At 51.0% G+C, this 26,606-nt stretch overlaps 1 protein-coding gene across 1 annotated transcript in view; it reads right to left on the bottom strand.

Annotated features, from left to right (window-relative positions):
* Nucleotides 1-590: 590 nt before the first annotated feature.
* LOC120850176 (testicular acid phosphatase) overlaps nt 591-26,606 on the bottom strand; it is a 59,926-nt gene continuing 33,910 nt past the window's right edge. The window contains exon 4 of the mRNA XM_040222609.3: nt 591-999. Within this exon, the coding sequence (XP_040078543.3) occupies nt 591-999 (409 nt within the window). The remainder of the gene's footprint in view (nt 1,000-26,606) is intronic.

Raw genomic sequence — 26,606 nt, 5'->3', positions numbered from 1 at the left:
CTTTTCATAAATATATGGCTTCGACACATTCCAAACTCTTAGCTGCTTCATATTGCGAAGTATTTTGTCAACGCTATAAAGAAGACATCTCTCAGAATTTTTGCTGTCCCCAATTAATAAGGTATTGGGTGTTAACATCCGCAAATCCTTGCAACTCGTCGCTTTATTTTTTTTTTCTGCGATCTAATATATTTTTAGTAACGGCTATAAAACACACGTTCGAAAACAAAACCGTAATAGCACAGAAAATTCATAAACTAAAAAGATTTTCACTTCATCTTTAAATGTAGGGACGACACGTACCTACAAATATGGGTATGTTAAACGAATTCTAGCGATTGTTGTAAAGCACAAAAAATAAGCCTGATTTTGTTTTCTGAGATGTATAACGTAAGACTAGATATCTAGCTTCGATTCTTTTTTTTTTTTTTTTGCATATTTGTGTTTTAACTGTACTTAGTCATTTTCCCCCCAGAAACAATGCAACCCCAACAAAATCAGATGCAAGAACGCTGGTAATGCTCGCAATGTTTAATTCGTTTTTCACAAATTTCATATTTCCAGTTTTGTTTGCTCGTCAAAACGTGCGTCTACAAAATAGTATAGTTACTGGGTAACCCGCAGGATTCTGCCGTAAACGCTTCAGGAAACTGATCCCTAACCACTTTGATAAATTTGTTTACGCTGCATGGCATAGGGCAGCCAACTATCGGGAACACCTCGGGTTCTGCAGTCCCATTTCTATACAAGATCGTGATCTCGGGTTCACTCTGATCTTTTTTCGTCACCTGGAAGAGCACCAAAGAGCCATAATGTGGTTTTTGGGAAAACGTTTCGTTGAGAGCCATCAGAGTTGCCATGATATTCAGGTCGTGATAAGAGAAAAGCAGGAATTTGCTATGGCGCGTCGCATTTTGTAGTCCTGGGATGGCAACAGGAGCGTTCTTAGTGTTGTTGCCTGCGAGCTGATATCGGTCCTCGAGGAGCGTGGAAATGTCCCTGGAAGAATAAGAAGAATATATGGCAGTTTTATCTTAAGAGCTGGCATTCGTCATGGACGGGGCGAAATACGAAAGTTGATATCGCTCAGTGGTAAGAAAAACATTAGGATTTCTAGAGGGGCGTGCATGGCGTGTTGAGACGAATGGATAGACGATAAGTGCCCTTCCAGGGTCTGAAGGGGGTCATATGGTCATTTTGATTACTTGGATACCATCAGCCGTGCTTGCCGACTATAACGACTGTTTTGAACCAACGGCGTAGATGATAAATAATACTTTAAAAAAAAAACAAGAAAATTAAATACAGTTTTTAAATGGATGGTATTCTCGAGGTTGTCTCATAATATCGAAAATTACGTATTTGGGAACACGCAAAGCTGAAATGTTGAAACGTGGAATGCGGTAGATATACAGTAAAAATAGCTATACATTAAAGATTGTCCAAGTAAAATTTGAATAAATTTGAATTGCGTATTAATATGCGTAACAAAACGCTCTTCTGCTGAAAATCATAAATCGGTATTTACGTTTTTCTGGCATTTAACTGTTCCATTCACTATGTTGTGCATGTAGACCTATTGCTAAATTACCCTCGCATCAAGGAGAATGCAGGGATTGGTGTTCCACGCGCCGCACGTGCTGGCCTCCGCAGTACTAACTTTTCTAAAACAAATGCCTAAAACAAGTTGCATCTTTGTCACGTTCAACCGAGGCGGACCCCGAAATCAGGGGAACAGGACGAACAGGTTACGAAATTCCACCCTATGTGCATATAAATTTACATAAATAAACGAAGCGAAAAGCATAAGCAAACATCCAGTACAGTATAGTCTTGGATCCCTAAAACCAAGTCTCCGCCCCGGGCACTCACGACCTTAAAGTGTCCCTGCTCGTGTGCGCTTGCAGGGGGGCTATGTTGCACGTTTTGGACTCCCTGGCGACTAGGGAGAAGGAAGGGACGTATGTGTGAATGAACGTATCTTAGCAGCACCACGCAACGCGTCATCAGCGAACCTACCGATCAACATCCAAAGAGCGTTGGTAACGGCACTTCTTTCTCCCTAGTCCCCTGGGAGTCCGAAACGTGCAACGTAGCCCCCTGATCTCTTTCCCTGAAGAAGATCATCATCTTGCCGCTCTGGCGAAAGACAACTCGTTGGTTTACGGTAGACTCCCGGGAGCGGGCTTCGGGTGGGCTTCCTCCCGAGCGTAGCCGAAGTCGCTGTGCTGTTCAACGGACCAGCGCTGTCTCGTTACTCTAGATACTCGTTCCACGCCTCTTCTTCCTTCCTTTGTCACACACCACGCCTTGTTCGTCTTCTCGTCTTCTTCTCTTTTCTTCTCCGGTTAACAATCGTGACAATCTTGCACGCGCGTTCGCGAACGCTTTATTTTGGTTATTTACTTCGAATCTCTTATACGGGGAGGGCGTGCCCGTGCGGCGTGTGGAACACCAATCCCTGCGTTCTCGTTGATGCTTGGGTAATATAGCAATAGGTCTATAGACGCTTTGCAGCAGCTGTGCATGGGCGCCGCCATAACTGACCTTCAATTGTTGTTCCCTCTTATTCAGTTCGCTTCACTTCACCATTGCCACAGCAGGTCAGGTTATTGCCACTTTAAGTGCTACTGTGTCCTTCTCCCCAGCTAGGCCCTTGTGGAGACTCGTCAACGCCCGCTTCAGTGACTCGGCATCTCGGTAAGACAAGAGAAGGGCGGCTATGGCGGCTCAATCTGGCGCGTGTGTAAAGTGTCTATAGGATACAAAAAATCGTCTCCGCAAAAGGCACCTTTTATGTTTTTCTGTTGCTGCCTAATTAAACTACTGCGCCGTCTTATATGCGCAATGTTATTTATAATTGCAGACCACATCACAGGGTAAACACAAACAATTAAAAAGGAACAGGCCTGTGTCTGTTTGCTTTGCTCTTAGTTCACGATATTCTGGGGCCGATCCACTCTTCCGCACGGAGGAAATGTGTAGCGAAATACACGTATATGCCCTTCCATACCACTCCAACGCGCGTATCGTGTACGGCACGTTTTGAGGAAAACTACAATCTTGCTTGTAAGCTATAATCTTTAAGCGGAAGAAGATAGGTGCGGACGCCAGAGAAAGTTGACATCGGGACATAGTGAAAGCCTGCCTCCTTGCTTTTGGCATGGATGTTAGACCCTTTTCATGGCAAACGTCACCAGGCGGTGCTCTAGTCTTTGACTTCCAGATCAGAAAAATAATGGACAAAGTACACCCTAACACAGCTGCTTGAATTGTCGATGAAGCGTTCAACAACCAATTATCCAGTTGAACGCCAAAAGAACGAAGAAGCACGAGATCTGTTAAAAAAAAGTATAGGATATTCTTATAAACCAGCTTGGGCCTCCTCCAAGACGTTAAATTGTACAACCGAAGGAAATCTTTAACTTTGTTGTCCATGTAGCATTTATGCTTTCCAGCAATGCTCACATAAGCAAGCTTAACAGGCTTCCAAAGACGGAGCTACCGGAAGTCGTTTGGAACGCAAGCGGCTGTTCATATTTGTAAACAGCAAAAGGGTCAATAGTAATACGTGAATTCGATTCCGGTTACAGTGACTCCTAACATACGATTTCAAACGTGCGTTACTTCGCGCCATCTTTGCAGCGGACGCTGCGGGCTGATATTATTGCGTGATAAACTCTAGACGGGAAAGTATGGCAATCGCGCGGACGAGACCTTGATTCAGCCTACCAAGCGGACTGTCCTTTCTGATTTCCCAGCAGCGCTACTCTGCACTCGAAAGACCGGTTTACAAATACAGCGAAGAACTCAGTTAGCGCCTCATAAGTGCTCTTGGCTGCGCTCATGTTGCACCGACTTGCGCGTGACGTAGCGCTCGGTTAGCGCTCCAGAAGCGCTTCAGTAGGCGCCCAGTTAGCGCTTCAGTAGAGCAGTGTAAGCGCTCTGAGGCTCCTTGTGTCGTGCTTGCTGCTGCGGAACAGCACGTGCACGGCGATTCCGTAGTTGTTTTTTCTTTGGCACTGAAATAACAGGAAGTAAAAGAGCCGCTCTTCAAGCAGACGGTCGGGCAGACGATCCAGAGCCATAGACTTTGAGCGACTAATTGATTGGGTACGACCTCGTCGCTTTCTCTTCGACATGCGTGACCCTGGTTTCGAAGACACGCAGTTCAAAAATATAATCCACCTTCGAAAGAGCTCTGTGTCTCGGTCCCTCAGCCTGGGAACAACGTTCGCCAGGTACCCGTCGGTATCTCGGTGGCGAAAGGTTTCACGCACCAGAAGGCTCTTCTGGGCGTTAAGCCGTCCACAGACATATGCACTAATTGCGTATTTAACAGCATTTGTCGCGTTTCTATTTCAGCGTCCCATATGTCCACCATGATGCTGCCGATGCACACCCAACCACGGGAACCGGAACCGCAGTGCACGCGCTAATTCGCAGCAGTAACTGCGGCGCGAGAAGCGCTAACAAGGCGCTACTGAAACGCTAACAAGGTGCTACTGAAGCGCTGACAAGGCGCTAAAAAAGCGCTAATCGCGCGCTATATTAGAACTACGTCACGCACTAGGAGACGCCACATGAGCGCTCTTTCAGGCGCTCACGTAGCGCTGACTTAGCGCTCCGCTGTATGTGTGAACAGACCTTTAGTGAGCACGCCAGAATGTACGATAGAAAGAGAATAGGCGAGAGCAGGACGCCACAGGTGTGGAGTTGCTATCGACTTCAGGCTTTGACTGCACTTTAAAGGCTTAATCGAGGGACCACTCACTCCAGTTTTGTCAAAAGCAAGCGATCGTCACATCTCTTCTAGCCCAGCGTATCGGAAAGACTAAAGCCACTTCATACGATGGTGTAACGACATGGTCTGGAGAACACCACCCGCTATTGTTTGACGATCCAGGCGTCGCCATCGTATCATCGAAAAAGCCAAAAATAAACATAAAAGCAAGTGTGAGACGAACGAAGAGTGGGAACAAAATGCCTGTACCGTCCGTGGGCAGTAAACTGTAGAAGCATGTAGAAGCCAATGCTACCAATCAAACCACTCAACTACTTGGTTTAAGTTTTTTTTTTTTCGGCATTCAAATATAATTGGTCGCTTTGATTAACGTCAGGGAGAAATTTGTCTCTCCACTAAGTAATTTCCAGGTGTCATTTGTATTTAACAAAACAGAACACCAATATCATTGTGAAAAGTGCAGACTAAACATTTAAGTAATTGTTGCCAACCTACGCAAAAAAAATGAAAACATTAGTTCGTCAACTAAACGTCTGTTCGTTTAGATAAAAAGAAAACACTTAATCTTGCAGCACCCCTGTTCATTCCGCAATCATACGGGTGTTTATTTATTTCTGAAATAAATGTTAAACTGTGAATTTAGCGCCAGTACTGTCTAATTCTTTTCTCGTGCACCCGCTATTTTGTTCGCAGTATCCTTTCTTTTAAGCACAAACATACACGCCCGCGTCGGCATTTTGAATTATTGCGAAAGATACGAAACAAGGCTTACAATAGCGCGCATTGGGCCAAGTCGGCACATCTCAAGCAGCCACGTGAAGGACAGGGAGCATTGTACCTCCGCAATGTTTGCAGGCCACTAATAGCGTCTTGTCAATGGGTAATTCTTGGCATGAATGTTCTGGTGAGTTAAGTGCAACCCGTCAACCAAAAAAAAAAAAAAAGTGGTATCCAGAGGATTAGGCCGATGGGGTTCTTCGCCGTACAAGATTTATTGCAACACTGCCGGAGCCATCGGGTGACCGAACACCCGGGGTACAAGGTTACGGCGGTGAAAGGTTAAAAGGCGTAGACAAACAGGACGAAAAAAGGCACACGTACGACACGGACAGACGCGTGTGTCTTTTTTCGTCCTGTTTGTTCGCGCCTTTTAACCTTTTAATCTGATATGAACCAACTAGCCCCCACCAAAGTTTTATTACACCGGTAGCATGGCGTCACAAGAACGGGGTCCCGAGGTGCGTGAGCACGCTCTCCGCGGTACGCGCTTATTGTATCACCAATACAACATTTCCCCAGACTTGGTAAAAAAAAAATAAAAAATACACCCTTCGACGGCGGTCACAGGAACGTCCGCGCGAATTATTGCGATAAAACAAACCCACACACGAAAGAAACCTGAAGTATTTACGGTTTTAGATAAGAATACGACGGCACACTTTCCTTCTTTATGGCGAAAACCTATCAGGCAAACGCCGGTGTCGGAGAGGGTACCGATGAAGTGTTCCTTGAAGCTGTGGTAAGGGGGGGGGGGGGGGGGGGCGCATAGGGAGTTGATCCAGTTTCTTGCCCCTCGAACATCGATGGCTGACCTGCAGGCGGCTCGTTCTCAAGCTCCCCTTGCCCTCGGGGTGACGATGTTGGCAGGGCACTCGGTACAGCAAGTCGCCCTCTGGCGTCTCCAGGGTAAAGGTCTCCCGCAATCGCTGATAGTCTTGGTGTCGCCACCACACGAAGGTTCCCCTCGGCGTAGTCACGCGGAGCCTGTAAAACACTGGTCCCGACCGAGCCACGACAAATCCGGGAAACCAGCAGCTCGCCGGCCGGAAGTTCTTGACATAGACCTTATCCCCAAGTACGAGATGTTGCGAATGACCGCTGTGTTTCACCTGTAGCATATCCTGCTTGCAGTGAACAATTTCATCGATGCAGGGTCGAAGTCTATCCAGCCGGGTAGTGAGCCGCCGTCCAAGTAGCAACTCCGCCGGACTCTGAAGGGTTGTGGCAACGAGGTACAGGGGCTTAGAGTGATAAACCGGAAGTTCGGAAGTGGCACCCACCCCGGTTGCCGCCATGTTTTACGCAAATGTGACCACTCGTCACGTGACCTCACAAGAACCGTGACGTCACAGTTAAGATGGCAGCGCCCAGAGCTGGCGGATGCGAGTTTGTTCGGTGCGTGGCAGCCGTGATGTGCAGCTGCTTTCCGACGATTTCGGGCTTTTTCGTGCTCGCTGACGTAGGTATAATGTGAAGATATGAAGGAATGAGACTTTATACACTTTTTGCGCAAGATCGCTCTGGATCATCTGGATATTAACACCTGTGAGACAGCATCAGCCGTATCGCCGTACCGGTGCTCGGATTCGGGATCTGTTCGAGGATCGATAGAACTTTGAGTGCTTTTTGCATGAAATTTTCGCATTCTCTTAGCTTTGTTTGAACGTTGAAATGTCTGAAAATCGACGCGAAATGTATGTGTCGGATGTAGGGCCTAGGGGAATTTGAGAAGTACATAATCTCAGCAACTTTTAGCGAGGAAGCTTCTGCGATCTTTGTACCCTTTGTGCTAATCGACGATTCTACATTCGACCGCTTTTCTTCCTTTTTTTTTGGTGAGTGCGAAGTGCACACTTATTTTCAGTTACAAGGATGACGTTTTATTGAGTGTGGGGATGAATAAATCGTTGCAGGCACCTGCTTCAAAGCTATTCGACTTGCAATAGGGTCAACTGTTTTGGTCTTGTTGAATTAACCTGAGACTGGGCTAGAAAAGAAACATCAAAACGTAGAAGGGACAGAAAATAGACAGGACTACGTCTGAGCCTGAGACGTCGTCCTATCTATTTTCTGTCCCTTCTACGTTTTGATGTTTCTTATCGGCCCAGTCTCAGGTTAATTCAACATGGTTAATATTCACCAGCTCGCCTGCACCCTTGCGATATTTTTGTTATATTTTACTATTTCGGTGTATGCATAGATTAACTGCACCTTTTTCTTTTTCGTAGGATTTCTTGCAGCAATACTTTTTTTCATCAAGAGTGCATTGCATTAGTCAGTCAATTATTTACTTGTTGTAAAGTTGACATTTGGGCTTTTGCATCGGGCACTTCTCCTGTAAAGCGCTCTTTTCTGTCCTCTCCTTCTTCTCTCTAGCTTGTGCGCTAAATACCTCAATATATGTACTTGTACTAATTACTTGGATAAGATGATTCATATTTGTGTTCATTCCTTGCCTGAAGAGCAGTCTTGTTGAAAAATGTTGACCATTCCTTTCGGTCTCTTCAATATACTTTTTTGAAAAGTATGGCTTGCCTATACTTTGTATCATTGTAACCTGGAAATGTGCAACCGCCACAGCCCCCTCGAGCCAATAAGAAAGACAGAGCGCGGACATAACAAGAATGTTATGTCCGCCATCACTGTGAACTCGGCTCAGCGCCTATTGGACTCTAATGCTGCTTTAGCATTCTACGTGAACTGGGGCCCATTTGTGTGCTTTACGCCGAAAAAAAAAATGGTAACAGTTGTGTTGCTTGATGGGGTTCTGCAAAGGGTCTCTTGTGTCATACGTTTATGAAGTGTCCTGCTATATAACAATGCATCAACACAAACTATTAAAGTATATGCTTGGAGGTGTGTTTGTTTTTGCAATCAACAAGTTACAGTAGTGTGCTTTAATGTTGTTATCATGTGTGTAGTTTTAAGTATCCTCTTTGCAATGCCTACGAAGGCTTCTGGAGGGAATAAATTAATAAATAACATTTTCACATCACTGGAGTTGGTTTTCGGATGTCCCACATGTTCAGGAGAAGTGGAATGAGTCCAGCCTAATGCAACAAGTCTGCCAGTCTGGTATGTCCCATTAATTAATATTGAAGGGTCAGAGATGCGAGTGTCCTCAAAAGGACCTGCACGTGCGGTGAACACAATTCTTGGTGTATAAACTCTCAAGACGTAAAGGCAAGCGGAAATATGTTTATCTGGTTAGTGTATCAAATATGTTTATTTCCACTGGATTACATAATTATTGATTCTTAGTTAATGGTTCCAGAACGAGTTCTTTCTGCGACAGTCTCCTGTCAGGCGTTCAGTCGTAATACCTGTGGACCTTGTTGTGGGATGACGCTCCTGGCACGTCGGTGTTCAGTTTGGCCGAGTAGCAACTTCGACCGACTGATGCCATCTTGTGATCATACGTCATGTGCGGCCACTGACATCTGATGCACTGAAGCTGCAGGGCTGGCTTCTAATACGCAAAATTTTCCTGGTAGCTTTCTGCATCAAAGTAGCAAGCTCGGGCATGAATTGCTTATGTGGCTGTGCCTTTTGCTGTACCGTTGACTTGATAGCTGGCAACAATGTTTGTTTGCTATCCAAGCCATTTTACTTCCATTTTGAAATGAAGATTCATTCTGCATCCCACGACCACTGCCACTTGTGTAAGTCTTGTGTGGCATAGTGAAGTCTCGTGATGCTTGCAGTCCACTTTTGAGAGCAACCAACCATTCTATTTTTTTAAATCACTGAGCGGCATTCTCCCTCAAAGTTGGAAATTGTGTGTTTCGTGGCGTGGACACGAATAATTAGTGTCAGCAAATTATTAGGTATTGTTCTTGGACGACAACCGTCACCAGATCAACTCTTCTTGCATTGCCGCTCACCTGCTTTGCCATGCTTACCTCCCGTCCAGATGAAGTAGATCACGAGCTTCGGGGTAATGTCGGCAACAGCGACAAAGACCGCCGAAGAGAATCCTTAATCTTCCGCAGACGCTCGTCGAAATGAGGTCGAGGGTCGTTCGCACGAATTCTTGCAGGCCAATTCATTGGTACGGGCATCTCCAGTAGACATGGTCGGCCTCATGCAGCGGTAGCAGAGTGGTTTCCGGTCGGCCAATCGCAGTACCTCTGTTTTCCTTGGTGTACTTTTTTCAGCGCGGACCTACACTGGTTCTTCCCGATGTCGGGAATGCTTCGGCGTTGGGGTGTCTCGTTGAATTCGCATTGAATAGTAACGGGTAGCCGGTGGTGGTCGTTGTGAATTTGTGGCATAAGTTGCCCTCGGTTCGTCAGATGCCGCTTTGCTCGAAGCAGTCTCCAGTAGAAATGCCTGTCGAACTTCTTCTGAAACAATCTCGGTGATCAAAATAAAAGCCGTGCAACTGATGGCGGGGACTAGCTTCCTTATCTCCTCCTGGACACCGTTGTGGATGATATCACGGATGTCTGGGGCCTGGCGTCGAAGTTGCAGCTGGATGACTGGAGTGTCGAGACGTTGGGGAGTTGTTGATAGTGACAGGCTCGGGCCTGCAATGTACATTCAATGTTGGAAGCCTCATTGATATGAACCCTTCGACTGGTGTCGTGGGGTTGCGGACAAGGCTACCGAAGGTGGTGTCCCTCAGATGAGGGACATGGAATTCTTAGTTTCTTGTCTTTTGTAGCATCAGGGTTGGCGTGGGTGCTCGATCAGAAGCAAAACATCCTCCACGAAGGTGGTGGCACTCTAGTTGGGGCCGTGTACTCGACAGTATCAGGAATTTGGCTCTCTCTCGTCAATGTTGGCTGATGAACGTGCACTTCAGCTCGATCTTGCAAACTTCCGACGACGTTAAGGAGGATTCGTGGTTCTCAAACCAGTGCCTCGCAGTTTCTTCCATGAGAAGTATAGGTTCTGCAGGAGCTGGTTGTCCATCTTCCCACTGTGGCGGGCGACACGGTCATATTGCCGCGCCCAGGGCTGAGAAAGCAACGCTCGGTCACGGACCTCCAGAAAGTTCTCGTTTATTCATGTACCGCACGTAGCTTCTATCATTTATTCCTGATTTTGTTTTCTAGAAAGTGCGTGTTCATTCTCGCCCGATCACGCGACGCTCGAGCCGCTTTCGCCGAATCTTCGAGGTAGCGACGCACTCTAGATAAGAGGCCGCCCGCGACCTTGTCGAGTCAGTTTCGCCCCAGCGCTCGACTCTGCTGTCTCGGCGACCTCGACGCTCGCGACGCTTTGTTATTATTTTCTATTCTCTCTTTGTTTTGGCACAAGTTCGCCACATTAAACGTTCAGTTCTTCCTGTTTATTTATTGTTATTCTGGTCACCACCCGTGACATTTTGGTGGAGGTGCGGGGTACCGCATGCCTGTACAGCGTTCCCGTCCAAGATCCCGCAGTGCAAGTCCGGTACCAAGCCCAGTGAGAAGACCACTCCCCGCGGAACCCGAAACTCGGACCAACCGGCGCATCAAGGGAGAGGATCCTGAATACGGTTTGCTACTGGACAAGCCCAAGCCGAAGAAGACGACGATGGCCGACCAGGCGCAGGCCCCGGCTGCTCCTGCCGTCGTATACCTGCCCGTCGCACCCAAAACTCCGACGCCGTTCCACGGAGACGCACACGAGGACATCGAGGACTGGTTCCAACAGTACGAACGAGTGGCCCGTCATAACGGGTGGACACCAGAACAGTGTCTTCAAAATGCCTACTTTGCCTTGGAAGCAACCGCCCGGAATTGGTTCGAGAACCACGAAGCATCGATCACTTCCTGGGAGCAACTCAAGGCTGAGTTACGAAGAACATTCTCGAACCAACAACGAAGAGAACACGCGGAAGAACTTCTACAAACGAGGATCCAAGGACCTAACGAGAGCGTCGTTAGCTTCGTGGAGGATGTCCTGCGACTCAGCAACCGCGCCGATCCTCAAGCCTCCGAAGCAAAGAAGCTGAGAATCCTGATGCGAGGCGTCAAGGAAAACATCTTCGGCGGCCTTGTGCGAGCCCCGCCTATCACAGTCGAAGGATTCATCACGGAGGCAACGAACATTGAACGTGCCCTTCAAGCACGGGCCTCCCATTACCAGCGACTTCCCGGCGTCGCTGCCCTCTCGACTTCCAGCTACAACAGCCCGGACCTCCGCGAGATTATCCGGGATGTCGTGCGGGAGGAAATCAGGAAGCTACTACCTGCTGCCACAAGCCCGGCTACGCCCTCAGTCGCCGAGATTGTCCGCGAAGAACTGCAGCAGGCGCTGCAGCCACAAGTTCTCGCCAGCGCCGCTCCTGAACCACCGAAGCTGAGCTACGCCGCAGCTACCCGACGACCACCCCCTGCTCACCCGTATACGGCACCACCTCGACGTGAACCTCCAGCGCCGCAGTATTCCCGACGCCACGAAGATCGGGCGTACGTTCGCCCAGAACAAGCTGCGCCACGAAAGACCGACGTGTGGAGGTCGGCCGATCGACGCCCGTTGTGTTATCACTGCGGTGAAGCCGGCCACATTTACCGTCGATGCCCCTACCGACAACTGGGGCTGCGCGGGTTCCACCCGAACGACCCGCGCCCAAGGTACGACGAACGTCCTCGTGACATCGAGGAGTATCTCCGACGTTCGCCATCTTCAACGCCGCTCCGCCGTGAGTCCCGCTCACCGTCGCCCAGACGTTCAGCGTCTCCAGCGCCACGACCCCGCCGAGAGAGCCTGTCGCCCTTGCGTCGCCGGGAAAACTAAGTGCGGCAACGCCTGGAGGTGCCGTTGCCGAAGACGACCCGAGTAAAGAGCCTCCAAGAACGCCGGAGCGCTCCCACTCTCCCGACGCCACGCATCACTACGATGCGCCTGCAACGGTGTCCAACAACCTAAACGTCGTCATCGACGGCCACGACGCATCGGCACTCGTGGACACCGGAGCAGACTACTCAGTCTTGAGTGGGAGGCTCTCCCGCCGCCTTCGAAAAGTCATGACGCCGTGGGAAGGACCCCAAATACGAACCGCCGGAGGACATCTCATCACACCAGTCGGGAGATGCACTGCTCGCGTCGAGATCCACGGTGAAACGTGCCCTGTCAAGTTCGTCGTTCTGCAAGACTGTTCGAGGGACGTTATCCTCGGAATGGACTTCCTCTGCGAGTATGGCGCCGTCATCGACCTCGGAGCAAACCGGTTGACGCTACGAAAACCTGTTTCACCACCGGAGGAACCCATAGCGACGTCGTCTGCGGTCCGAGTCCTCGCAAGCCACGTGAACTTACCGCCGCGGTCGAGTGTTTTCGTACCCGTCGGGATCACCGAAGCTTTCTGCGGCGAAGTTCTGCTCGAAGGAAGCCTCCAGTTGCTTCTTGGAAGAGGAATAGGCGTCGCAAGAGGAGTTGCTGAACTTCAGGATGGCCGCACTGTGGTCCTCGTGACGAACTTCCGAAATGAAGCGCAACACCTCACAAAAGGTGCAGCCGTGGGCCAGGTCGAGGAACTCCGAAACTCCGCCGCTATCGCCGCCATTACTCACGAATCCTCGCCACCCCAGCAAGACAGTACGTCGCCAGCGCAGCTCGACATTGACCCTAAGCTTCTGGGCCTTAAACGACGACAGCTCAGTGACCTCCTCACCGAATACCGCGACTGCTTTGCCACGTCGTCAAAGGTGCGCCAAACCACCGTTGCGAAGCACCGCATCGTTACCGAGGACGACGCGCGGCCTGTGCATCGGTCACCGTACAGAGTCTCCGCTAAAGAAAGGGAAGTGATCCAGGAGCAAGTTCAAGAGATGCTGAACGACGACATAATCCAACCTTCAAGCAGTCCCTGGGCCTCTCCAGTCGTACTGGTTAAGAAGAAGGACGGAACGCTTAGGTTCTGCGTGGACTACCGGCAGCTGAACGCGGTGACGAAGAAAGACGTCTATCCACTCCCCCGCATCGACGACACGTTAGATCGGCTGCGCCACTCCCGATACTTTTCATCGATGGACCTGAAGAGCGGCTACTGGCAGATCGAAGTCGACGAACGGGACCGAGAGAAGACAGCTTTCGTTACGCCGGATGGGCTGTACGAGTTCAAGGTGATGCCCTTCGGACTGTGCACGGCGCCAGCAACTTTCCAGCATGTCATGGACACCGTACTGGCAGGACTGAAGTGGCAGAGCTGTCTCGTCTACCTCGACGACGTCATAGTGTTTTCCAGCGACTTCGACGAGCACCTGCGACGACTACGAGCTGTTCTCCAAGCCATACGGACCGCCGGACTCACCCTGAAGCCGTCAAAGTGTCGGTTCGCCTATGACGAGCTGAAGTTCCTAGGTCACGTGGTCAGTAATGAAGGCGTTCGCCCCGACCCAGAGAAGACTCGCGCCGTCGCAGCATTTCCAGCGCCGACGGACAAGAAGGCCGTGCGAAGGTTCCTTGGGCTATGTGCCTACTATCGGCGCTTCGTTCGAGATTTCGCAAGGATTTCCGCACCGCTCACAAACCTCACGAAGGACGCCGAGAAGTTCGAATGGGCCGAGGAGCAGCAGCAGGCATTTGACGAGCTGAAGCGACGACTGCAGGCGCCTCCTGTTCTTGGATATTTTGACCAGGATGCGGAAACCGAGATTCACACAGACGCAAGCAACGCAGGACTTGGCGCGGTACTGGTTCAAGTACAAGAGGGCACCGAGCGAGTCATCGCCTACGCAAGTCGGACATTGTCCAAGGCGGAGCGAAATTACTCCACGACTGAAAAAGAATGCCTTGCGGTCGTCTGGGCGATCACGAAGTTTCGTCCGTACTTATATGGAAGTCCGTTCCGCGTAGTCACGGACCACCATTCGCTCTGCTGGCTTGCGAACATCAAGGACCCGTCAGGACGCCTTGCGCGATGGAGTCTCCGACTACAAGAGTTCAACATGACAGTAGTCTACAAGTCAGGCCGCAGGCACAGCGACGCCGACTGCCTGTCCAGAGCTCCCGTAGAAACACCCTCCGACAGCAACGACGACGATGACGACGAGTGTTTCCTGGGCGCAGGGAACAGCGACGACATGGCCCGACGTCAACGAGACGATCCTGAGCTGCGCGCACTAATAGAGTACCTGGAAGGGCGTGGGAGTGCCATACCACGCGTTTTTTCACGAACCCTGCCGACCTTCGCCATTAGACAAGGAGTTCTCTACAAAGAGAACTTCGGCAACAACAACTCCACGTGGCTGCTGGTAATCCCGACCGACCTTCTAGAGGAGATCTTCCAAGCCTGCCACGACGACCCGACGTCCGGACACCTTGGTTACAGCCGGACACTGGCCCGTATTCGTGAAAAGTATTACTGGCCCAAGCTCCCCAAAACCGTCCACCTATACACACGATCATGCCATGAATGCCAGCGACGAAAGAAACCTCCAACGAGGCCGGCCGGACTCTTGCAGTCAATTCCTCCGCCAACGGCACCCTTCCAGCAGATCGGAATGGATCTACTTGGCCCTTTTCCGCCGTCGACGTCAGGTAATCGCTGGATCATCGTCGCCACAGATTATCTCACGCGATACGCCGAAACGAAAGCCCTTCCTTTCGGAACTGCTGTGGAAGTTGCCAAGTTTTTCATTGAATCCATTGTCCTCCGGCACGGCGCTCCCGAGGTCCTGATCTCAGACCGTGGATCCTCGTTCATGGCCCAGCTGACACAAGATGTCCTTCGTCTCAGCCACACCAGCCATCGTCGCACCATGGCGTACCACCCTCAGACCAACGGGCTGACGGAAAGACTCAACAAGACCATCGCCGACATGATTTCCATGTACGTCGACGTGGAGCACAAGACATGGGACGAGGTGTTGCCGTATGTCACCTTTGCCTACAACACGGCCGTACAAGAGACCACCGGAGTGACACCCTTTCAACTGGTGCATGGGCGCAAGGTAACGACAATGCTGGACGCTATGTTACCCCACGAACCGGCTGTCGACGCAAGCGACGACGCCCAGGTGGTTGCCCAAAGGGCAGAAGAAGTCCGTCAGCTCGCCAGACTCCGGATTCAAGCCCAACAACGTATCGACACTGGCCGCTACAATCTTCGTCGTCGGGACGTCCACTTCCAGCCCGGAGACAGGGTTTGGGTGTGGACGCCGATTCGTCGTCGCGGTCTCAGCGAAAAACTCCTGAAGCGCTACTTTGGGCCCTACAAGATCATCCGACGCCTCGGCGATCTGAACTACGAAGTTCTACCCGACGGAACGCGTCCATCTACAAGACGTCAGCCGCGACCCGAGGTGGTGCATGTCGTCCGGCTGAAGCCGTATTACGAACGATAGGACTCTCCACTCTCGTCGACGAGTGAACTGTGGACTGTGAACTCCGGCTAGCAATTCTGCTGTCCTTTTGTTTTTTTGTTTTCCGTTTTTGTGCTGCATCGGGACGATGCACTTTTAAAGGGGGGATAATGCCGCGCCCATGGCTGAGAAAGCAACGCTCGGTCACGGACCTCCAGAAAGTTCTCGTTTATTCATGTACCGCACGTAGCTTCTATCATTTATTCCTGATTTTGTTTTCTAGAAAGTGCGTGTTCATTCTCGCCCGATCACGCGACGCTCGAGCCGCTTTCGCCGAATCTTCGAGATAGCGACGCACTCTAGATAAGAGGCCGCCCGCGACCTTGTCGAGTCAGTTTCGCCCCAGCGCTCGACTCTGCTGTCTCGGCGACCTCGACGCTCGCGACGCTTTGTTATTATTTTCTATTCTCTTTTTGTTTTGGCACAAGTTCGCCACATTAAACGTTTAGTTCTTCCTGTTTATTTATTGTTATTCTGGTCACCACCCGTGACAATATTGTTCAATCCAGCCCTCGACGTATTATGCACTGTGAAAGGGCATCAGAGTGCAAGGTGCGACGGGCATACAAACGATGGTGGGAGCGGACGTGGTTTGCTGCTACAGGTTTGTCATTGTTGGCTTAGTCAGCTTCGGTTTTTCTGGCAAGAAACCTAATTCCGGTGGTTCTTGCTGGTAGCAGCGACTGGCTTGGATTTCAAGTTCTTCGTGGTGTATTTCCGAGTTTCGTCCTTGTGGTACTCGCTCGTCTTGCAGTTTTTCTGCCGGGCTGGGGATAGGACTTGGTTCACGGCTCGCCGGGGGTTTAAGACTCGAGATAATGTGCCACCCGTGTCTCTTTATCGGGCAACTCGGCTGAGGAGCCGCCAGGGTCCACACAGAGTGAAGGACTATGGGTAAAGTGCGCAGCACCTCCACCAGAACATACAATGACAGCTGAGCATGGCCTGGAACTTTCCAGAATGGTAAATATTGATAGAAAATAGGACTGGAGCAAGCATCCGTGACAACATAACAAAACAGACAGAAAAGAGTCTATCCTGACCACTAAAGAATTAGGCTGCATTGCTTTAGTGACATTCTAACCGAATAAATCCTCTCCTTCGGGGTCTGGCGACTGCCGTGGACGAGCTGAACTGAAATCAATGTGGGACCACTTTTCTGGTAATGAGCCGCTGCAGACTGTGGTCGCAAAGCGGCGTGAACGGGTGGACTGGGTAGGTAACATGCGTGATGAAATGTCCCTACAGCTTGCAATTCGCGTAAATAGTGTTGATGAAACTTTGGTGTCGACGAAGCGTGCGACAGACCAGCGGAATCAATACCAACTGCAACAGATGTGCTCCGTGAAAGTGCACGTCTACGCCAGAACAATTTAGTAGGCAGCACAACATCACCTAAAGCAAGGCACAGGAACTACCAGCTTGAAGGCAGCTCTTCGGCGCGCTGCACACCTGTGCTCCGTGAAAGTGCGCGTCTACGCCGGAACAATTTAGGAAGCCGCACAGTATCATTTAGCACGGCACGGGAACTACAAGCGGCAAGGCAGCTCTCCGGTGCACCGCACAACCAAAGTGAGCCTTCGGTCATTTGAACGAAGCGGCACCACGATTGCACACTGCCAAGCACGACTCACGCAATTTCCGTCGCTAAACTGTGTATCCAAATATATTGCACACGCTTTACTGCAGATCTCGAAGGTTCCGATGGTCAACGAGAGCACAGAAACGACGTTTCTCGTTAACCTAGCGGTGTTCGAATCAATCCGAGGTCCGAGCAACGTAGGGCCGATTGTCTCCTTCGTGGCAATATCCCCGTCGGTCAATGACAAAATGCACACCGTTTCTTCGTATTTTCACGTTATACTTACGTCAGACGCCACGCTGAACTCTGAAGTCGCTTTCGATCGGCCTCATACAACCTCATATGACGGCTTCCGCGTCTAAAATCAACTCGCCGAAACGAACGACAACAAACAAAGCAACCAACAAGCTCCGGCCAATGCTCCGGTCCAGCTGGGGCCAGCCGCTGCATGGGCGCTGACATCTTTCCTGTGACGTCACGTTTTTGGTTTGGTCATGTGACGAGTGGTCAAATTTGCGTGTATCCACACGACGGACCGGGCCGCGGACCGATTCATCACGTGACGCGCGGCCCGCGGGCCGCCCGGCTGCAATGAGCATCCACACGGCGGACCAAAAGAGCAGACGACAGAGTGAACGGGCCGGTCTAACCCTCGACCTCACAGCTCCACCAAACGCATGCAGCGAGCTCTTTGAGGCTATTTGCAAGGAGCCAAGATGGAGGTTGAACGAAAGAGACGTTTGGCCGCGGTGGCCCTAAGTGAACCGAAAAGGGCATGCACCTATTGTCCCACAGAGCGGGGAATTGCTTCATGAGCGCGATGAAGTAAAAAGTTGAATCGTCGCACCATGCCGCCATCGTCGCACAACAAAAGGTTCGTCTTCTTCGTCTTCAACAGTTGGCGCCAAAAGGACACGACTTATGATTTGCCAATCCAAACAACAAAAGTCAGCTTGTTGCCAGACTTAGCACTTCAATTATACTAAAAACGCCGCGGTCCGCCGCCAAGGTCCGGGCGAGAAAAGTCGCTTGGCATCTCTCACAAGCGCGGGCCGCAGACCGCCGGCGGACGTCGAAAACCGGTGACGTAAGATCACGTGATGCGCGGCCCGCGGACCAAAACAGCAATTTGGTCCGTCGTGTGGATACACCTTAACTTTCGAGTGCAGACCGGAACCCCGGTTTATCGCTCTAAGCCCCTCTACCTCGTTGGGTTGTGGAGTGAGGTGGGTTCCTTTAAGTGAACAAGCAATTTTCCCGTCACAGGGACAGGGGTCGATCTGGCATGCCGTTTCGTAAAGCTTCTTTTAGGATACGAATGAAGCGCTCGGCCAGTTCGTTAAGGTGTATCCACACGACGGACCGGGCCGCGGACCGATGGATCACTTGATGCGCGGCCCGCGGGCCGCCCGGCTGCAATGAGCATCCACATGGCGGACCAAAAGAGCAGACGACAGAGTGAACGGGCCGGTCTAACCCTCGACCTCACAGCGCCGCCAAACACATGCAACGATCTGCTTTGAGGCTATTTGTAAGGAGCCAAGATGGAGGTTAAACGAAAGCCTGGCGTTGACTATTGAGGACGAGGAGGACATAGGTGAACCGAAAAGGGCATGCATCTATTGTCCCACAGAGCGGGGAATTGCTCCACGAGCGCGATGAAGTAAAAAGTTGCATCGTCGCACCATGCCGCCATCGTCGCACAACATAGGGTTCGTCTTCTTTGTCTTCAACAGTTGGCGCCAAAAGAACACGACTTTGGATTTGGATTCCAATATAAACAACAAAAGTCAGCTTGTTGCCAGACTTAGCACTTAATTATACTAAAAACGCCGCGGTCCGCCGCCAAGGTCGGGGCGAGAAAAGCGCTTGGCATTTCTCACAAGCGCGGCCGCGGACCGCCGGCGGACCTCGAAAAGCGGTGACGTAAGATCACGTGATGCGTGGCCCGCGGACCAAAACAGCAATTTGGTCCGTCGTGTGGATACACCTTTACTGGACGGGTGTTAGGGGGCGGTCCTGTCGTGTCTCATGCCGTCCTTTCGCAAGAAACTGTAGAAATCTTTCGAACAAAATAGGGGGCCATTGTCGCTAACAGTAACATCTGGCAGACTGAAACGACTAAACAGCTCCCTGAGCTTTTCATTAGTAGCTTCAGCCGAGGTGGTGTTCATCACTAAAACCTCGGACCACTTGGAGTGGGAGTCGACGCTCACCAGACACCTGTGGTTTTGTTTGGGTCCCGCAAAATCCAAGTGCAGCCTTTGCCGCGGACGAGTTGGCCAAAATTAAAGATGCAGCGGGGTTGGACCGGGAAGACTGTGCTGTTGCTGGCACGGGTCGCACAACTTGACGCGGTCTTCGATGTCTGCATCTACCTCTGGCCACCATACATAGCTGCGCGCCTGTTCTTTCATCCCAGCGATTCCCGGGTGCCCTTCATGCAGCTCTTCCAGAACGCGTTCGCGCAGTCCTTGTGGATTCACAACCCTCGTTTCCCACAACAGGCAATTCTGGTGCCAGGTCAGCTGGTTCCTGCTTGCATAGTATCTCTTTAGTCCATTTTCTAGCTTTGTGGGCCATGACGCGAAGAGGAATCTGGCGACTTGAGAGAGCTCTTTATCTTTCGCGGTCATCTGAGCCATCTGCTGGCTACTCACTGGAAAAAAATGCAGGCGGAGATTGAGAAACGCGGCGACGTCATCAACGCAATCCTCTTCTCTGCACTTAGGAACGGGAAGTCGTGACAAACAGACTGCTTCCACGTTCAGTCGTCCCGGCCGGTAAACCAACCGGTACTGGTAGGCGGACAGGGTGGTCGCCCGCCCCTGGAGACGTGCGCCTGCTAGGCGCGAATGCGAGCGTACCTTCGCGTCAATGGAAGAAGACGACGAGTGACAAGGTTTGTGAGTGCTCGTGCTCGTGCAGTTCGGACCGCTGATCGAACCACCAGTCCATCATGTACTGTCCCGAACCTGACCTGTATATATGTACATAGCTTCAGTGTAATTAAATGTACATAACAAATTTGGCGACGAGGAAATCGAAAAAAGCGGGCGAGACTCCGGCAACTCATCATGGTTGAAAGGATATCGCTGACATTTGAAGCTTTCCAGGCAGGTAAGCCGGAGACATGGCCATTATACCTTCAACGGCTGGAATTCCACTTTGAAGCCCATGGGATCGCTACACCCAAGATGAAGCGAGCCGTGTTCTGCAGCGTTTGCGGAGCCGAGACCTATGCAATACTGCATTCCCTCTGCGCGCCAACGACACCTTCAGAGACGGACTACGCTGACATCATTAAGAAGTTGGGAAATCACTTTGCACCAAAGCCCTCGGAGATCGTGGAACGCTTTAAGTTTCATAAGCGGGCACAGCACAGCGACGAACCCATGGCTGCGTACATCGCGGACTTACGCCGTATTGCAGTGACCTGCAACTTCGGAGACGCCCTCGACAGCAGTTTGCGCGACCAGATTGTCTGTGAAGTTAACGATGAGGCCTTGCAACGACGTCTGCTGAGCGAAGCCGAGCTTACGTTGGCTCAAGCGGAGAAGTTGGCAATAGCAGCGGAATGTGCGAAGAACAATGCCATGGAGATTAGGACTACGCCTAAGGACGTCAGCCAAATCCACAGCGTGGCTAAAGATGGACCTGGACCGTCACCGCCTGCACAACATCATGCGAAGCCTGAAACCAAGCAAGCGACTTCCGTGTGCTATCGATGCAACGGGGCACACTCTCCTCAGGATTGCCACTTCAAGAACGCCACATGCCTGTTCTGTGGCCGCAAAGGACATATTGTCAAAGCCTGTCTTCAAAAGAAGGCTAGGAAAAGTCCTCCAAGAGCAAGACGGGGGACGGCGCAAGCTGATCTTTTAGACGGCGATACCACCAAGATGTACGAGCTGTACAACCTCTCGTCCAACGAACCTGCTATCCTCGTAGACGTCGACATCGACGGACAGCCAACAGCGATGGAGGTTGACTCAGGATGCATGTTCTCTGTCATAAGCAGGAGAACAATGGCACGACTTCATATTCCAAATCAGAGGCTGAAACCATCTACGGTTGCGCTACGCACATATACGAAGGAGCCTGTTATCGTCCTAGGAAGAGTACTCGTGGAGGTTAAACACAAAGAAAGGTCGGCAGCTCTGCCACTTCTGGTGGTCAAGGGAGAGTACGCAAGCCTTCTTGGACGAAACTGGTTCAAGCATCTAGGAATCGGCCTCACAGGTGTCCATCAACTCAGGAACACCCAGGAGGGTAGCGGATTCCTGGAGGAGTTCAAGGAAATCTTCGACGCTGGCCTGGGAAAGAGTCGGGGACCACCCATCCGTGTGGAGGTCGACAGATCTGCTGCACCTAAGTTCTGCAAGTCAAGGCAAGTTCCCTATGCGATGCGTCCGAAAGTGGAGCAAGAACTAGAAAAGTTGGTCCAGCAGGGAATCCTTGAACCTGTAAAACACTCAAATTAGGCTACACCGATAGTTCCAATCCTGAAAAAGAGTGGTGAATTGCGGATTTGCGGTGACTATAAAAGTACCGTAAACAAGGCAGTGAAGTGGGAATCTTACCCATTGCCCACGCCAGAGCAACTCCTGAGCAACTTAGCGGGTTGCCGTCGCCTTACACACCTTGACCTTGCACAGGCCTACCAGCAGTTGACCGTCGATGATGAGTCGGCAAAGCTTTTCACCATCACGACGCACAAGGGACTTTTCAAGGTTAACCGTCTTCCATTTGGAGTATCCGTCGCCGTAGCGATCTTCCAGCGTTATATGGAGGAGTTACTTGCCGGAATTGAAGGAGTACTAATTTTTTTAGATGACATACTTATCGGCGGAGAATCCAAAGAACAGCACGATAGACGCCTGCGAGCTGTGCTGCAGCGATTCAAGGAAGACGGTTTACGCCTTAACAAGGCAAAATGTACGTTCAACACCATGCAAGTCGTGTTTTGGGGATTCAGGATTGACAAGGACGGGGTGCGACCAACTGAAGACAAGGTCAAGGCCATTCATGAAGCTCCAGAGCCCAAGAACAAACAGGAACTACAGTCATTCCTGGGCTTGCTTAACTTCTACCATCGTTTCCTCAAGGGAGCTGCTCACACCTTGGAGCCGTTGTACAGACTGCTGGATAAGGGGGCGAGCTGGACATGGACCGTTCTCGAAGCTGAGGCTTATCGCAAGGCGAAAGAACTGCTCAAATCAACGGCAGTTCTGGCTCACTACGATATCAGCAATCCTTTATTATTGACCTGCGATGCTTCGCCTTACGGTCTTGGAGCTGTCTTGAGTCACGTGGCCGACTCTCGGCAAGAGTCACCAATAGCTTACGGGTCCAGAACCCTAAGCAAAGCTGAGCGAAATTACTCGCAAACTGATCGTGAGGCCCTGGCGATCATATATGGTGTCAAAAAGTTTCACCAGTACATCTATGGCCGCCCGGTGACCATAATCACCGATCATAAGCCTCTGCTAGGATTGCTGAGTCCGCACAAGGAAATTCCAGCTATGGTGTCACCAAGAGTTCTCAGGTGGAGTCTAATGCTAGCCGCATACCACTACGATCTGCAGTACCGTCCGGGAAGCAAGATAGGAAACGCTGATGCACTCAGTCGACTGCCTATACCTGCAACAGGGCTGGACGACATTCCAGTCGCAGACGTATGGATGCTAGAGACCGCTCCAGAACAGCCTTGGAACTCCGAAAAAATTGCAGCATCCACGAGAAAAGATTCCGTGCTTGCGTGAGTCCAGCGCTGGATCATGCATGGGTGGCCAGATGACAAGCAACACGAACAGTTCAAACCCTATACAACTAGGAAAGATGAACTATCAACTTATAAGGGATGCATCATTTGGGGAAGCCGGCTTGTTATTCCCAAAGTGGCACAATCCACTGTACTCGACATCTTACACACAGCCCATCCAGGCATTGTAAGGATGAAGGCACTAGCGAGGAGTACAGTCTGGTGGCCTGGCATCGACCATGACATTGAAGAAAAGGCTGCAAATTGCTCCACATGCCAAGAACACAGACCATCAATGCCACGGGCACCAGTGCATCCCTGGGAGACGACGCAACATCCCTGGTCACGTCTACACGTTGACTTTGCAGGACCTTTCAAGAGAAAGATCTTTCTGATCGTGGTCGATTCATTCTCGAAATGGCTCGATGTATGTATTATGAATTCTATGTCTTCCTCAGCCGTCGTACAGAAACTGAGGATGCTGTTTGCCGTACACGGAGTGCCAGACGTCATTGTCAGTGATAATGGCACAGCCTTCGTTTCGGCCGAATTCAAGGAATTTACAAGCCGCAACCAGATTCGACACGTGGCAGTGGCACCTTACCACCCTTCATCGAATGGCCAGGCCGAACGAATGGTGAGAGAAACCAAGGAGGCACTCACTCACATAAATTCAGGCGACGTAAACGTCGATTTGGCGCGATTTTGTTCCGTCAACATACACTGCCACATTCCTCAACGGGCAGGAGTCCTGCGGAACTATTGATGAACCGACGCCTGAAAACAGCATTAGATCGCCTGCATCCAGATTCTCAGTTCCATTCATCATGGAAACAAGAGGACAAGTTTCTCCAGGAAGGGAAGAAGGCACGACTAGTTACAGTAGGCGAAAACGTTTATGCAAGAAATTACTTGTCCGGTGCCAAGTGGACCCCTGGAGTAGTCACAGCCGTGACCGGTCCACTATCCTATAGGATTGAAACCGAAGATGGACGATCTTGGCGTCGCCATGTTGACCAGTTGCGCAGGAGGTCAGCGACAACTTCTGCAGGAAACTCGGAAGATAACTCTTCAGTTGACTTCAGTTTAACTGCTCTACCTGAAGCGGTCTCCGAAGAAGCGGACGTTAGGTCCGATGCCACACCAGCAGTCCAACCAGCTGGTTCTACAACAGTTTCCCCTAGCAACTCTTCGAGACCTCAAAGAGCAACACGCCGCCCTACTTATCTTAACGACTATGTGCCTTAGTCTAGTAGGGAGGAGTGTAAGATATGCGCCTGCTAGGCGCGAATGCGAGCGTACCTTCGCGTCAATGGAAGAAGACGACGAGTGACAAGGTTTGTGAGTGCTCGTGCTCGTGCAGTTCGGACCGCTGATCGAACCGCCAGTCCATCATGTACTGTCCCGAACCTGACCTGTATATATGTACATAGCTTCAGTGTAATTAAATGTACATAACACTCTTCTCTGCACTTAGGAACGGGAAGTCGTGACAAATAGACTGCTTCCACGTTCAGTCGTCCCGGCCGGTAAACCAACCGGTACTGGTAGGCGGACAGGGTGGTCGCCCGCCCCTGGAGACGTGCCGCGGCAATGTTTGGAATTCCCTTCTTGGGGCCAACATTTGTTTGCAGCGGTTCGTTTTCTGTGATTAACAAGAAGGATCGTCCAAACAGGTACACGTGAAATTTCTTCACGCTGAATACAGTGGCTAGTGCCTCTTTTTCTAGCTGGCTGTAGTTTTTCTCACTCGGTGTCAAAGTTCTCGGCGCAAACGCGATAAGCCTGTAGCGACACTCACGGCCTGCTAATGTTGCACAGACGATAACGACGAGGTGGAGGTGCCTCTGCTACGCGCGATATTAAAAAAATTAGTTAGAATCCAAACGCTGTCCCAGCTGGTTCCTTTTGTCCCCGCTCCAACAGATTTGGTGACCCGGAACCGAACTCGCTCCTTCAAGTTCTGCTGCTCCATGGCTCATTCCGTCACGTCGAACGCTCCCTGACGGTGACCCCTCCCAGTCAACCTTGGCAGCGAGCCCCTGGCATGAGGGCTGTCACTAACCGAGCACCCATAACAACTTCGGAAGATTTCAGTCCGTTTCGTCTTGAGGACCATGTCGAGGCCCTGAGTCGTCAGCTTGCCACCCTCGCACCCTTGTCAAAACGCCATCAACGACGGTCGCACTCCCGCCGAAGCCTGTGCTTTTTCTCAACCTTAGTAGAGCGCTCCACTTTTTCCAAGAGCAGTCAAGTTGACTCGAGCTCGGGCATCTGTTGGTACCACCGTACCTTCGTCAACGCTGCCCGCAAGTGCAGCCCAACCCTGCTCTTCGGCGAGAAACTATGAAGACCGGTCACTGACGGCGGCAAATGATACCGGTCAACAGGAGAGTCTCTCTTTTATGTAGTTGACAAGATGGCTGGCCATCACTTGCTGGTCGACACGGGAGCCGAGGTCAGCGTTCTACCGGAATCTCTTTTAGACCAACAACGCAAACAAAAGACCTCTCCCTCGCCCATAGCAACCTACGGTCAGCGGTCCCTCACGATAAACCATGGACTGCACCGCATATTCCAATGGCTCTTCATCTTTGCCGACATTAAGCAGGCCACCCTGGGAGCGGACTTCCTCAGTTTCTACAAGCTGGCCGTCGACATCTATTCACGACGCCTCATCAACCATACGACATGTCTCTCCCTGAATGGCGTGCTCTCCACGACCATGGCACCAGTATTTCGAACATTTTCACCATAATCGGCCTATGAAAAAATCCTCGCAAATTTTCCCAAGATCACGAGGTCACACACTAGGGAGTCGCCGGTGAAGCGTGCATAACATCACTCACCACACTGCCACCTCTGCCCCCCCCCCCCCCCCCCCCCCCCGTTTTCGCTCGTCCTCGACACCTGCCTGAAGAACGCCTTTCCATTGCTCGTCGTGAGTTTGAGCATATGCTTGAACTTGGTATTGTTCGTCCATCATCGAGCAACTGGGCCTCCCCACTTCAGATGGTCCCCAAGAGAGGCCCAGGAGGCTGGAGAGTATGTTGCGATTACCGCGCCCTCAATGCCAACACCCAGCCTGGCCGCTACCCGCTTCCCCACATACCGCTTCCTACCGAGTGGCGCGCAAATGATCAAGCCGTTGACCGACCCGCTCGCCACCAAGAAAGAGCCCTCTGCGCCGCTTGAGTGGAACGAAGATGCAGCCTCTGCTTTCTCTTCAACGAAAAAGGCGCTCGCTGACGCTGCAATGCTTAGTCACCCCGTTCTAGACGCCGAACTACAACTCGTCACCGACGCGTCATGCGTACACTCTTAATCTGGAGCCGTCAAACGTCACGGCCATAGCCGTGACGTTCAAAGTTTTCAGGACTTAGCCGCGAACTGATCCGGCCCCGTCAAAATAGCCGTGTACAGCGTCACGGCTGCAGT

The sequence above is a fragment of the Ixodes scapularis genome, unplaced genomic scaffold (assembly GCF_016920785.2).
Source record: "Ixodes scapularis isolate PalLabHiFi unplaced genomic scaffold, ASM1692078v2 PGA_scaffold2__306_contigs__length_199485367, whole genome shotgun sequence".
Classification (NCBI taxonomy): Eukaryota; Metazoa; Arthropoda; class Arachnida; order Ixodida; family Ixodidae; genus Ixodes; species Ixodes scapularis.
The sequence above is the reverse complement of the archived record's forward strand: the minus strand, read 5'-3'. Positions and strand labels throughout refer to the sequence as shown.